At 48.5% G+C, this 13722-nt stretch overlaps 2 protein-coding genes across 4 annotated transcripts in view; both read left to right on the top strand.

Annotated features, from left to right (window-relative positions):
• The first annotated feature begins 2344 nt into the window (after window positions 1-2344).
• Window positions 2345-9867, top strand: GPR61 (G protein-coupled receptor 61). 3 transcript variants are annotated; one of them, XR_004248312.2, is made up of 3 exons: window positions 5367-7117; window positions 7789-7867; window positions 7983-9685. XR_004248312.2 is itself a non-coding variant. In XM_032155103.2 (2 exons), exon 2 carries the CDS (start codon window positions 5500-5502, stop codon window positions 6853-6855), a length of 1356 nt encoding a protein of 451 aa, XP_032010994.1. In that variant the 5' UTR covers window positions 2345-2426; window positions 4897-5499; the 3' UTR covers window positions 6856-9867. The 3 variants fall into 3 exon arrangements, 1 of the variants encoding a protein (XP_032010994.1); XM_032155103.2 differs by adding an exon at window positions 2345-2426 and having other exon boundaries at window positions 4897-9867; XR_009213672.1 differs by having other exon boundaries at window positions 7789-9685.
• Window positions 9868-10974: 1107 nt separating this feature from the next.
• The window catches only part of GNAI3 (G protein subunit alpha i3), a 47792-nt gene continuing 45044 nt past the window's right edge, over window positions 10975-13722 (top strand). Inside the window, exon 1 of the mRNA XM_032155104.2 lies at window positions 10975-11316. Coding sequence (XP_032010995.1) covers window positions 11199-11316 — 118 coding nt within the window. The 5' untranslated portion in view covers window positions 10975-11198. The remainder of the gene's footprint in view (window positions 11317-13722) is intronic.

Genomic DNA, 13722 nt, shown 5'->3' with positions numbered 1-13722 from the left:
CCACCGTGCCCAGCCAGCATGATTATTATTATTATTTGTTATTTGCCCACAGGCTAGGATAAGCAGTTCCCCGGCTGACCTCCTGAGCCAAGACGGTTCCAACAGCTGGAACATGCTGCCTCTTTGGTACTGCCTTTCCCAGTAGCTCTCTGGGAGGGGCTTCAGGACATGGACGCCTTGCCTGCTGGCCACCACACGAGCTGTGATTACCTGTACTAGCTCCCTGAAGCCGGAGAGGCAGGCTATGTTTGTTTTGCAGGCTCCCTACCACTATTAAATAAGCTTGGAAGTGAAGAATTTTACCCATTTTCACAGACAGCCAACTCACAGGCCAAGGTCTTACCACCAACCAGTAGAATGGCACCAAACTGGAACCAAGGTTTTCTGACTCCAGTCTAGCGCTCTTTCTAAAATCCTGTTCCAATGGGCCCAGGTCTGCTCCGGTTCTTATTGAATCCCTTGGAAGGGGCCATGCCAGTCTGGGCTGGGGCCCTGCAGGAAGAATGTGGGTGCTGAGCAGGGACAGGCTTTACCTAATCCCAGACAATCTGCTTGATGCCAAATTAATCTTGCCAACACAACAGCATAGGGCTTCCTAAAAATCACTTTGCTGTCTACAGGTTTTCAATTTGGTATTTCCATTTGAATTTCTTGTACTCAGGTATGCCTAGTTTTGAGGCCTGTTTTAGGCTTTCTGGAAGGCAGTGACTACTTCTATGATGATAGCTTTTAGGGCTGTAGTCCACAGTCTTGTGTCAGGCCACTGGAGAGGCCACGGAACGAAGGGAGAAGGAGGAGGAAATACTTGGACTTCAAACAGATCTGGGTTCAAATATCAGCTCTGGCACTTATTAGCTGTGTGATTTGGGGAAAGTCACTTCTCCTCCGGCACCCGGTTCCTCACTTATAAAATAGGGCAAGTCATGGCTGCCTCATAGATTGGTGTGGGGATCGAAGAAACTGTATGTAAAGGGCCTGGCACTCATAACAGCTCAAAAAGTGGTGGCTGGTGACAGTGGCACTTGCTGCATCAGCTCTTGGTTGATCAGTGGCCTCTTTGTTGTTGACCTGGGGCTTGGGGCAGCCAACTTGTCCCAGTGAGGTCCTTGGGTAACTCATTGTTCTTATGGCTCTTTGGGTTGGGTCTGGTAAACAATTCCAGAATTCCCTTTTTCCTTCTTAGAGGCAGAAGGAGTCCCTAGATAGGCAAGTCTCAGAGAAGAAGGCTCTGGAGTAGGGGATCATGCCTGAATTCCCTGTTTAGGCTCATGGCTCTGCCATGTGGAGCTATGTGGCTTTGAGCAATCTCTTTATCTCTCTGGGTCTCAGAAACATGGATACCTTGGCCTGTAGGGCGTCCTACAGCTTTGCAGTGTTAGGATTCTATGCTTGGGTATCAGTCATGTACCCAGGTAAATGATCATTTTCTTCATAGCTAGAGGGAGTCCGTGCCCCTTCATTGCGTCTCTGAAGGCCCATCATGCCACAGATGGGCGATGCTCAGTGGCTGATGCTCCCTAGCTCTATCCAGTCCTACAAATCCAGATCAGTGTGAGCATTCCTGAGTCCCTGGCTCCCACTCTGTCTCCTTCAGGAAGCAGTGTTGTGGTGGTTCCGATGGTGGCTCGGGGGGATATTAGATCCTCCCGCCCCCTCCCTGCCAATCTCCATCAGCCCTCACAGCCCCAGTTCCAATAAACATACAATCTAAGCAAATAATAATAATGTGCTTTTGGGGGGCAAGGGCAGGGTTAAGACAAAGCCTTCAGCTGCCCTTCAAACCTGAGTGCTGCTCCTAAACCTGTCCCCCATATGCATTAGGCAGCTTCCAAAGGGGCCAAACCTTGGACCATCCCCTGGAGCCTCAGCCCTCTCCCTGGCCTAAGCCTTGGGGCCCTGGGTCTGCGCTGACCTGCCTGCATCAGCACCTTGGTTCTGATGTCACACAGAACCATGCATCTCTCCTATCTTCTCTTTGAACTGCTAAGAAATCAAGGCCAAAATGCAACTTGCCCAAGGTCACACGGCTAGTAAGTGCCATAGCCAGGCCTTAAACCTGGATTTTCTGACTCCATGTACTTTTTTTTTTTTACTTCATCAGGCTGGTCAGGAGGGTGTCCCCTACCTATCATTACTTGGCCCCATGAAATTTTTGAGATGCAATGCAGCAGCCTGAGAGAAGTGAGAGGAGTTGAGCTCACTGCCAGGCACCTTGCCTGGGGCATTGATGCCCATCTTTTTGCTCCAGAAGTGACACTGAGGGGCTGGGTGGGTAGCAGGAGGCCATTAGGACCCAGAGGCTCTTGGAGCACTCTGCTTTGCCGGCTGCCTCTCACCGTTCACTGCAGTGCTTTAGGCTTCAGCAGCCTTGGAGAAGCATCAGCTGAGAGGAGCTATCACATGGGAGCCGGGACTGCTCAGCAAAGGTAGGAGTTGCCGACTAGGCCAGGAATGGGGGCCAGACCCAGGGCCTGGTGGTGAGTGCCAAGGTATCCCTACAGAAGGGTGGCTTTCCAAGGACCAGCCCTGCCTACCTTCTGGTGAGCAGTTTGATCAGGAGATGGGCTCTCAGGTATCCCAAAGGCGGTACTGGGGTGTGGGCATCTCTGAAGCCCAGAGCTGGGGGGTTGATCATCTCCTGCCGGCAGGAGTACCCACATCCTGCAGACAAACAGCATTCTCCATCTGTCTTGCTCCATGTCATGGAGATGGGTCTCCCACATTCTAGGAATGGGCCCTTCAGCATACAGGCTGATGGGCAACTGTGTCCTGGGCGTGGGCAACTCTGCTGAGGAGAGGTGTTGTAGCTCCCTGGAAATCTTCCCTAGCTTAGGAGGGGCATGCTCTTGTCTGAAGGAAGGCCAGGCTCAGGTCTTTGGGATGGAAGCTCTGGATCTGGAAAACAGGTGCATGTGAATCCCAATACCTCTGTGGCCTTGGGCTGGGCACTTATGCACATCTTGCATCCTGTAACTTGACCATGCCCCTGCTAGAGGCCCAGACCTCAGGCCCTAGTGGCAAAGCCTTCTAGGTACTGAAGGTCCTGGAGGTAAGAGGGGTGCTGTTGGAAGTAAGTAGTGGGGGAAGGAAAGCATCTGTTGGGGTAGTAGGCATAATGATATGACCTGGGAGAGGAGTGAGGCTCCCTGGGTTTCACCTATGAAACTGTTACACCACAGCCCTCCCCTCCATAACCCCAGTCCATTAGTGAGGGAGTGCCAATTAGCCAGATGCACTGATCTGTCTGTTAAGAGGTAAATTGGAATCCTGGCATTTAGGAGTCATTGTGGAGACACTGGCAAGCTTGAGGGAGCTATGAAAAAGAGCAATGTCCAATGCCTTCTTGCTCAGGGCTCCATCATGGCTTCATGGCATCCCTCCAGCTCCACGTGGAAACCACATCTGCTTCCCTCTGTCTGGGACTCTTGATGTCCAACCAGACATGGTGGGCCTCTCCTCCTTCAGCCACAAGGGCGGGACTCTGAACCACATCATCTGGGCCTCACCCATAGGCAGAGGGGATAGGTAAATCACAGCATGGAGAGTAAGGAGGAAGGATGCTTCACCTAGCATTTCTTTCAGGCATTTTTCCTGGTAGACTCTAATGAGAAGCTGCTGTCTCACTTTTGTGCCCGCTCTTCAACTTCTCTGCAGACCATAAGTCTCTGTGGGCATCTTAACTGTGAAATGAGTTTTCTGTATCCCTAGAGAGCGACACGTCTCTAGGCAGTTGCCCAAAGTTAGGGCTTCCTCAAGTCCGGGAACCCTGGCTACCCTTTCCACAAAAGAGTCCCTTGGCTGGCACACAGCTGGCTGACTGAGTGTTCTTGGAGTTTTTCCTAGGGGGCAGGGATTCAACTACCAATTTGAGTTTGATTCAATTCACAAAATTGTATCCAGCACCTATTGCATGCATAGCATGTTAGAAGTTGGATTGGTGTAAGGTTTGTGGAAACACCAAAAACCAAAGGTGACTGTAAGGCTATAACTGTGGAGGAGAGTGGGGCCCATCTTGCCATGTGGTCCTCTTTATTGCAGCCATAGAAATGATGGGTTTTTAAACTGAGCAACCTCAGTGTCTCCTCCCTACTTCTTGCTCTGTGACTGTAGTAACAGCCTAGAACCAAGGCGGCTCTTGGTCAGGGATCCTCCAAGGGTCAACTCCAGAGATCAGAGATTTGGGGATCTGGGGAGCAGGAGGTTATCAGCAGCTCCTTTCCCACAAGGGGGCACAGTGGCCTTGAAGAGTTCATGAGTTGGTGGAGGAGGGCAGCTTGAAAGCAACTTCTGGCTTTGGGAGCAGTGGAGGCTGGGTGAGCTGGCCTCCCAGTCTCCTTCCAGACGGGACATTTTGTTTTCAGTGCTCCTACTCAACATTCCCAAAGCGGCAGCTCTTTGTGCTGGGAGTAGTGATGTCAAAAGAGCCTAAAGCACAGCTCTCCTTTTCAGGTGATAACCCTAGGGCAGCAAGAGACATTTTTAGAGACAGCTGAAATTCAACAACTATTTACTGGGTGCCTATTATAGTCCAGCTGGCACAGAGGGCACCTTCACATATGGCATGGCACAGTAGGCAAGAGTACTGGACCTGAGGCCAGACTGTCCAGGTAGGTGCCCAGCCCTTGCCACTTACTAGCTGTGTGACCTTGGGTAAGTTACTTAACCTCTCTAGACCTCAGTTTCATCTCTTGCAAAATGGAGATAAAAATATTATCTACTTCATAGGGTTGTGTGAGGAATAAAATGAGTTAATATAGGTAAAGTGCTGAGAACAGGGCCTGGCATGTGGAAAACGCCGTATCAACGCTACTGCTTGTCATTAGTATTATTATTAACAAATCACGCAGGATCCAGAAACACAGTTGTGAAGCAAGTGCTCTTCCTTTCATTTTACAGATGGATTTATGAGGAAACTGAAATTCAGAAGATTCACAGAGTTAGTAATGCCCAGAACTGGGACTAGAAACTAAATTTTGTGCTCCTTCTACTCCCCAGCAGCTCTTGCCATTCTGAGGAGACAAGAAATCAGAAAATTTACATAAGGAACCCTAAAACTGAGGCACTATCCCAGAGATCAGCAAGACCCTGGGAAGGAGAAACAGAGGATTTAGAATCCCCGGCTAACAGTTCTGGAAAGGGTAGAAGGGTACGGAGAACAAGAATGGCAGAAAGGAGATGGAAAAGGAAGAGGTGAAGGCCATTCCAAAGGCGGAGTGTTGAGTGGGTCAGGCTCCTGCACCTCTCACGTCTCCTGCTTCTTAGCAGTCACCAAGGCAGACCCTGGAGCTACCTCCGGCCAGAAAGGGGATGAGCTTCTGATCCTTCAGCTGCCTGGCCGGGCACTCTGTACGCAGACAAACCTGCCCAAGAGGCTCCAGTGGGAGGTGCCCCCTACGAAACTGGGAAGCCTGGGCCTGGGCTCGCCATCCCAGGGTCGCTGGACTAGGATGGGGGATGGGCCTGTGACAGGAGGTACCCTGGGTGCCCTCTTTCGGCCCCATGGAGTCCTCACCCATCCCCCAGTCATCAGGGAACTCTTCCACTTTGGGGAGGGTCCCTCAAACCCCAGGTCCTTCTACTGCCAGTGGGGTCCCAGAGGTGGGGCTACGGGATGTTGCTTCGGAATCTGTGGCCCTCTTCTTCATGCTCCTGCTGGACTTGACTGCTGTGGCTGGCAATGCCGCTGTGATGGCCGTGATCGCCAAGACGCCTGCCCTCCGAAAATTTGTCTTCGTCTTCCACCTCTGCCTGGTGGACCTGCTGGCTGCCCTGACCCTCATGCCCCTGGCCATGCTCTCCAGCTCTGCCCTCTTTGACCACGCCCTCTTTGGGGAGGTGGCCTGCCGCCTCTACTTGTTCCTGAGCGTGTGCTTTGTCAGCCTGGCCATCCTCTCGGTGTCAGCCATCAATGTGGAGCGCTACTATTACGTGGTCCACCCTATGCGCTATGAGGTGCGCATGACGCTGGGGCTGGTGGCCTCTGTGCTGGTGGGTGTGTGGGTGAAGGCCTTGGCCATGGCTTCTGTGCCAGTGTTGGGAAGGGTCTCCTGGGAGGAAGGAGCTCCCAGTGTCCCCCCAGGCTGTTCACTCCAGTGGAGCCACAGTGCCTACTGCCAGCTTTTTGTGGTGGTCTTTGCTGTCCTTTACTTTCTGTTGCCCCTGCTCCTCATCCTTGTGGTCTACTGCAGCATGTTCCGAGTGGCCCGCGTGGCTGCCATGCAGCACGGGCCACTGCCCACGTGGATGGAGACACCCCGGCAACGCTCCGAATCTCTCAGCAGCCGCTCCACGATGGTCACCAGCTCGGGGCCCCCCCAGACCACCCCACACCGGACGTTTGGGGGAGGGAAAGCAGCAGTGGTTCTCCTGGCTGTGGGGGGACAGTTCCTGCTCTGTTGGTTGCCCTACTTCTCTTTCCACCTCTATGTTGCCCTGAGTGCTCAGCCCATTTCAACTGGGCAGGTGGAGAGTGTGGTCACCTGGATTGGCTACTTTTGCTTCACTTCCAACCCTTTCTTCTATGGATGTCTCAACCGGCAGATCCGGGGGGAGCTCAGCAAGCAGTTTGTCTGCTTCTTCAAGTCAGCTCCAGAGGAGGAGCTGAGGCTGCCTAGCCGGGAGGGCTCCATTGAGGAGAACTTCCTGCAGTTCCTTCAGGGGACTGGCTGTCCTTCTGAGTCCTGGGTTTCCCGACCCCTACCCAGCCCCAAGCAGGAGCCACCTGCTGTTGACTTTCGAATCCCAGGCCAGATAGCTGAGGAGACCTCTGAGTTCCTGGAGCAGCAACTCACCAGCGACATCATCATGTCAGACAGCTACCTCCGTCCTGCCGCCTCACCCCGGCTGGAGTCGTGACAGGCCACTGGACACTCGGAGGGATATGGGGCTGGGGGCCAGTTATGATCGCAAGGACCACCTTGTGGGATCACCTTTTCCCAGCTGGCTAGGGCTGAGGCTGGGGTCTCTGCACACAGCTTTTGCTTAGTGTTTCCTGGGTCAGGAACAGAGCCAACAGGATGAACGTGTGCAAAAGCCTTGGACTTGGCTGTGATCTTTGACTGCTGGGGGAGGGAACCTGGGTATGGTGAGATGGTGACGAGAGAAAAGGGTCACAAAGGTGAGGTGAAGCCTCTCAACTGGTGAAATTTCCATGCTTCCAGAAGCAGGGAATTCTCTAAGGGTAGGAGTTGGAGGATACAGGGCAGCAGGCCAGGTTTTGCGTTATTCTAGGGGCCATTTAGGATATTTTATTTTTCAGTGTAATTGTCCAGGGCAGTAATTGCACCCAAGCAAGGTAAGAAAATGACCCGTGTTTTCTCATTTCCTTGCTAGGTTTTAAAAGAACTAAATTATAGCCAAGTGTTTCCACTTAAGTTAATAGATCATTTTTCTGGTTTTATACCTGAGATTTCCTTAAAATGAGAGGACCAGTAGGGTGTATTCCTTTACTGAGTTTGGCCAGAAACAAGGCAAAATAGAAATTAGGGTACATGGAGTAGAAGATAAGAAAGCTGACTGCAGCTCTCTCTCTCCCACACTTCAGGAAATGCCCTTCTGTTCTATTTTTCTGTCTCTCTCCTGCACACAGGAGATCAAGGGTAGAGCCTGATCTTAGCAGAGACAAGAATAAGGCAGGATGGCTTTCTTCTCTTTTAGGAGGAAGAATTAGAATGACTGGGGGTCACATGGGCGAGGGTGGAGGTTAGCATTTGAATTGGTAAGGTAGCTGGAAAGAGAGAGGCCAGGTAATCAGCCTGATCAATAATACTGCGAATCTTTTCTTTCCAGGACTGGCCTCCCTGATCTCTCTCCTCATGGCAGCGACCCACCTCCAGTCCCCTGGACAATCGGGTACAAGAGACTTAAGGTTGGGCATGGGAAGGGTGGGGTTTCCATGATCCATTAAATGCCTTCCTACTCCCATTCATCGCTCTCAAAATTAGCTTCAGTGACAAAGACTTAAATCTCTCTCCTATCTGCAGCACTGGGTTGGAGAGAGGGCACAGGAGTTGGTCTTGGCTGTTCATTGATTGAGACTGTAGGAACTGTGTTGGTCGGTATTGGTGGTGGTATTTTCAACAAACAGGGAATAATTGCAAACTGGACAGGACACCCATCTGGGACCACCTGTCCATCCTACTTCCCTCAATTGAATCAGGTAACACTAACGGGTCAAGGCAGGGCCAGAGGGTGGTGTGGTCTGTGTTTGAACAAATTCCTGGCTCACTGAGTATCAAAGGGGGAAATGGGCTGGTGGGAGTGGGATAGTCTCCCCTTTAAACAGCTAATAAATAATTTTTATGATAAAAGGTTATACTGATATCAACATTGACTCCGTTAGTTCAATTCAGTGCATAAGAGTTGAACACCCACTAGTCCCTGGGACCCACACAGGGTGTGTGGTCATTGCTTTTAAGGAGTTCATAGTCTAATTTGATGAGATACCTTATATTTTCACAAAGCACTTTGATCTGATAAAGCACTACAGAATGTGCTTGAGAAATATATTGGAGAATATGTCCATGGCTCTAACTTCTGAGAGTTCAGCCCATGGCAGCAAGATGCATAATGGAAGCTTCCTGCAGATTGTGGAAAGCACAGGGGTTGTAAATGAAACTAATGAAGAAAAAAAATTAAATGAAACTGGGCAAACAGCTTTCCCCCTTTGTTCTAGGAAAATTTCTAGGTTTGTCTTCCTACCACTAGATTATTATACCAGTCTAGTGCCTATTACATTGAGGAAGTCCCCTAAAAACATAGTATATATAGGGAGGAGAGTCCTTTGTGATTGAAAAACATGTTCACCTCTCCTCCCTATTAAAATAAATGCATATAGAGGAATCAATCATTCCTAGACAGGGAAAAAAACTCTTCTTTCAAACACCACTGATCAGCTATCCGATCCAAAGCATTGCCAGCAGGTGGCAGTGTGAGTCCAATGGAAGGAGGAAAGGCGAGTGTATGTGGTGGGAGGAGGAAGGGGAGGGCATTAAACATTGCCTGGCAGCCATTTTGTTAATTTATTTTGCCTTTTCCTTTGACTTTGCCCTCCAGCCCTTCCTTCACGTACATCAAAGAAGAAAGTTTTAAGAGCAAGGGTATCTTTAATTCAGGCTGAAATTTCCTGACACTGGGATCTCACTGGTGTTTATTACAGAGTTTGACATACATGGGTTCATTTGCCATTTATTTTTCCCTGTAGGAGTGGATCATGAAGGAAATAAAAATTTCTCTTTTATTATGCTGAGAACTTTCCCAACAATTTCTACTATGACCACCTTCCAGGAGTTTTCTAGTCACCAGATGCCTTGGTAAAGTTCAATACGTAATCTTTGGCTCTGAAAGCTGTTCCTGGACAAAATCTGAGCTAACTCACTGAAGAATCAACAGATTGAGGCAACCATCCGGTCAGTTACTTTTTCCTGCATCCTGCTGGTGTTGGGGTAACTCCCAATCCTAGATGAAAACCTTAGACTTTCTGTTGTCAGGTGTCCCCAGGCAATATCCTACAGGGGCATGATAGAAAAGGGTAACTCTGGGGTCAGACAGATCTACTTACTCACTGTGTGAAGTTGGGAAAGCTGCTTAATTTCTCTGAGCCTACTTCCTCACCTGTAAAAATGGGGATCATTATTACCTACCTCACAGGGTTGTTGTGAGGATTAAGAGATGGGATGTGGAAGCACCTAGCCGTATCTGGCAAATAGGTACTCAATAAATACTGGTTTTACTTCCCTTTCCTCTTGCCCTTTTTCCCCAAAAGTATTGATAATGGAAAAGCAGTCCCTTTCATTCTAACAGTCATTTGGGAATGACTGGGGGACTTTTCAAACCTTGAAGAATTGGCATTGCCAAGAGTTACGGTGGACGAGGCTTTTTAAGGTGGCTCCAATCCCCTAATTAAATCCTTCTAATTAATGAATCATCAGTACATAAACCTCTCTGTTGGGACCTTACATTCTCAAGTTCAGATTCTATTAGAGAAAGAAAGTAATTTACAATCACAGGGAAAGGTTTTAGGGACTGAGTTCCCTTCGCTAGAATGTATAGTAATTGTGGGCTTATTTGCCTGAAAAGTTCATTTAGGACTACCTTCACGCAGTATCCAGGGTTATTAGTGAAAGGTGCTATCTGCCTGGGGCTTTCACAGTGGACTTAAGTTTCAGGTGATACTAGGGCTGAGAGGCAAATTTTACTATAACTTCTCCTTTTGCATGTTATCGCAACAGGAAATTTTAGTAGGAGATTCACAGGATGCACTGGTTTGTTTCGGGGTGCGGAACTGAAGTTGACTTATCTTGGTTTTAGTTCTAAGACCCTAAGGTAGGAAGATCTGAATTATACTGGAGAGAAGGGCAGCATGGAAATTTTATGGAGGAACTACAGGCTTACCTTTTAGGTTATCGAGTATCTGCTAGCGATTTCAAGTGGCCTTTTGCCAACATAGGAGTTAAGCAAATCTCAAGCCCACAGAAATACGTGAATAGCAAAAGGACCAGGGGACATTTTCAGAGGAGTCAGTGGGCCACAGAGGGCAAAAAGGTATTGCTAAGGTCCTAAGCACAGTGGGTGTTACGATCTCAGATGCGAGACGTGAACGGCGCCCAGGCCGGATAGCTTGTTCCCATTCCATTGATCTGAGATAACCCCAACGGAGGCAGTGTCCCACACTTGGGTAGGGGCCCCGAGTCTCCACAGCTAGAGATCAACGGGGTTTTCTGGCAGGCGAGAAATTACCAGCAGAAATTCCCGCGCAGGATGTAGGCTTTAATTTAGAAATCTCCGCCCCAAAACTGGCATCTTGAACGCGGGAGGGCATTTTGAGTTGGAGGCCCCGATTTTTCTCCGTTTATCCAAATCAGGTAGCCGAAAGGTAAATGAGGCTTCAAGTTGGGCGGCGGGCAGCGAACTTGACAGAATCTCGAAACTCTGCAGATCCGCCGCCCAACCCAGCCGCCAGGTCCCCGTGACTTCCGCTTTCGGTCTCAACTCCTCTCCCTGAGGAGAGTGGTTTAAACGGTGAAGGCTGCGGGGCGTCGCCGGAAGTGTCGTAAACGTCGGATATCCGGTTCTTCTGGGCGCTAAGGGAGCTGACGGAGAGGGCCACCGCCCAGCAATAGACGGTGCCTCAGCCTGCCGAGCCGCAGTTCCCGTGGTGTGAGTGAGTCTGGGCCTGTGTCCTCTCTCCCGCCGCCGCCATGGGCTGCACGTTGAGCGCCGAAGACAAGGCGGCAGTGGAGCGAAGCAAGATGATCGACCGCAACTTACGGGAGGACGGGGAAAAAGCGGCCAAAGAAGTGAAGCTGTTGCTACTCGGTGAGGGGCTGGTGGCGGGGACTGAGTAGTGGTCGGGAGAGCCTAGGCGCTTGGAAGGCCTGAACCGGGTCTGGTCGGGCCGACGGAAAGGACCCTAAAGGGATCTGGAGGGCGTGCCGGGCGTGGGGCGGGGTGTTGGGGTTCCTAGCTGAGGCCCCAGAGGGCGTGATAAGGGGGGTGGGGTTTTGGGGTTGCGGGAATTAGGCTGTAGAGGGTGTGACTCCGGGCTGGAATTGCGTTTAGCAGAGAGACTTGGGAGTATGGGCTGGTAGGATGTTGAGGGAGTAGGAATATGGGAAAAGCTCATAAAGGAAGAGTTGATACTTGGAAGGTTTTACATTGAGTTGGAGCGTGTTGGTAACGAGGACGGCATAGAGTATATGTTGGGCTTGTATAATGGTTTGTGAGTTTGGAGCGTCGTGGTTCTTTGGCAGGATAAAGCTAGCAGGCTTGAATGGATGGTATAGAGACTGGAACAGAATGGTCACATAAGGACGTTGACATTTGTTAGTGAGAGAACCATTTGAACTGTTGGAAGAACCCTGGATTATCCAGGAACATGAAGGTAGGTAGGTGAGATAAATGACAAGTTATCAGGTATAAAGGAAAAGAGCCTGGGTGCAGAGACCATCTCTACTTTTCCACCGTTTTCTATCATTTTTATTTTCAAAGTTTTATAACGTCTTTTTCTGTTTTTATAAAAGGATGGGAAATGGTGTGAGCTGAAGTAATTTAAAGAATGATTTCTTTGAGGTTTGTAGCAGAAGATCTAGTAAACAAGAGATTACACATTGGAGGGTGCTGAACAGTTGCTATAGATGATGTGTAGTTGGAATAGTTATCTTAGGATAAGTTACAGAGTTGGACATATTTACTGTAAAGACTATGGTAGACTTCTGGTGGCTGTTTTATACTTTTTTGGCCTCTTCAAAGCAAAACCATTGGCTTCAGGAATTACTGTTTATGTTATCTGATAGTCGTTTTAATTGGCTTTTTTTTTTTTTGTACAGTCGGATGTGTTTTACTCAACATGAGTTTCAAAATTTTTGAGAGGCTCAGTAAATTATACAAAGAATCCTGGCATTAGCTTACTAATAAATCAAGCCACATTTCTTCATTATTAGTGAAGATTTTCTAGGGTAGTATTTCCATTATTTTTCAATATTTTCTAGGGTAGTATTTCCATTAGAGAAGAACAAGTAGGAGTAGGGGTTTCTGTAAGTAATAGACATTTTTTAAAACAATTGATTTTTGAGGAAAAGGAGTCACTTTAGGGGAAATGCTAAATTTTCGTGGTATACAGCTCCAGAGGACAGGATGTACCACTGTAACCCAAGACTTATTTTGTACGTTCTAAGTGCCCCATTAGTCTCTTCATGTGAACGTATTTGGTTGGTTGTAGATTGCAGAAGCTCTGGTAATAGCTTTTTTGGATATACTATAAAGGGAAAGTTATGTATTGGAGCTTAAGGTTCCGGTTTGTATACTTGAACTTTCAGAAGATGCAAGTTCAAATTGTATTTCTAGACTGCCACTGTCTATAACAGGTGGATATGCATGGTCCCTGGTACCTAGTAGGTTCTCCTTAAATATTTACTGTTAACCAGCCTGAGCCAGCAAATGTTGAACACTGGGTCCTTGGGGCCTTTGAGAAATTTGATGTAAACTATAACATTCAGTGCGTTAACTTTTTTTTTTTTTTTTTTTTTTGAGACGGAGTCTCCCTCTATTGCCCAGGCTGGAGTGCGGTGGTGCGATCTCGTCTCACTGCAACCTCCACCTCTCGGGTTCACGCCGTTCTCCTGCCTCAGCCTCCCAAGTAGCTGGGACTACAGGTGCCCGCCACCACGCCTGGCTAATTTTTTGTATTTTTAGTAGAGGCGGGGTTTCACCGTGTTAGCCAGGATGGTCTCGATCTCCTGACCTTGTGATCCACCCGCCTTGGCCTCCCAAAGTGCTGGGATTATAGGCGTGAGCCACCATGCCCGGCCAACATATTCTTTATTGATCGATTGGTTATGAAATTAAAGATGTATTCTCATCTTCTGTGAGTGATTTGACTTACAGTGACCAACAGAGATACCCTCAGGACGTGAGCTTATTGTAAGGTAGTTGGAAACTTCGAGACTTTCTTCCAAAATGCAGGATTAGGCAGGCAGAATTTGAATAGGTGGAACTTGTCCAGATGTCTAGAAGAATTTTTGTTCAGGATTTTACCAGTAGTGCATTTAATTAAAAACAAAATTAGACACTTGACTTAGGGAACTTGAAAAGCAGTAAGTAAAAGTCAAAGTACTAAACATATTTGCTTTTAATTTTTACCAACTTCATTCTTTTTTAAGTAAGATTTTTAAAATATTCTTGAGCAAGTTAAATCCACAAATTCAAATAGGTCGCAAAAACATG

This window comes from Hylobates moloch, unplaced genomic scaffold (genome assembly GCF_009828535.3).
Source record: "Hylobates moloch isolate HMO894 unplaced genomic scaffold, HMol_V3 SCAFFOLD_5, whole genome shotgun sequence".
Taxonomy (NCBI): domain Eukaryota; kingdom Metazoa; phylum Chordata; class Mammalia; order Primates; family Hylobatidae; genus Hylobates; species Hylobates moloch.
This window is presented reverse-complemented; position numbering and strand designations above follow the sequence as displayed.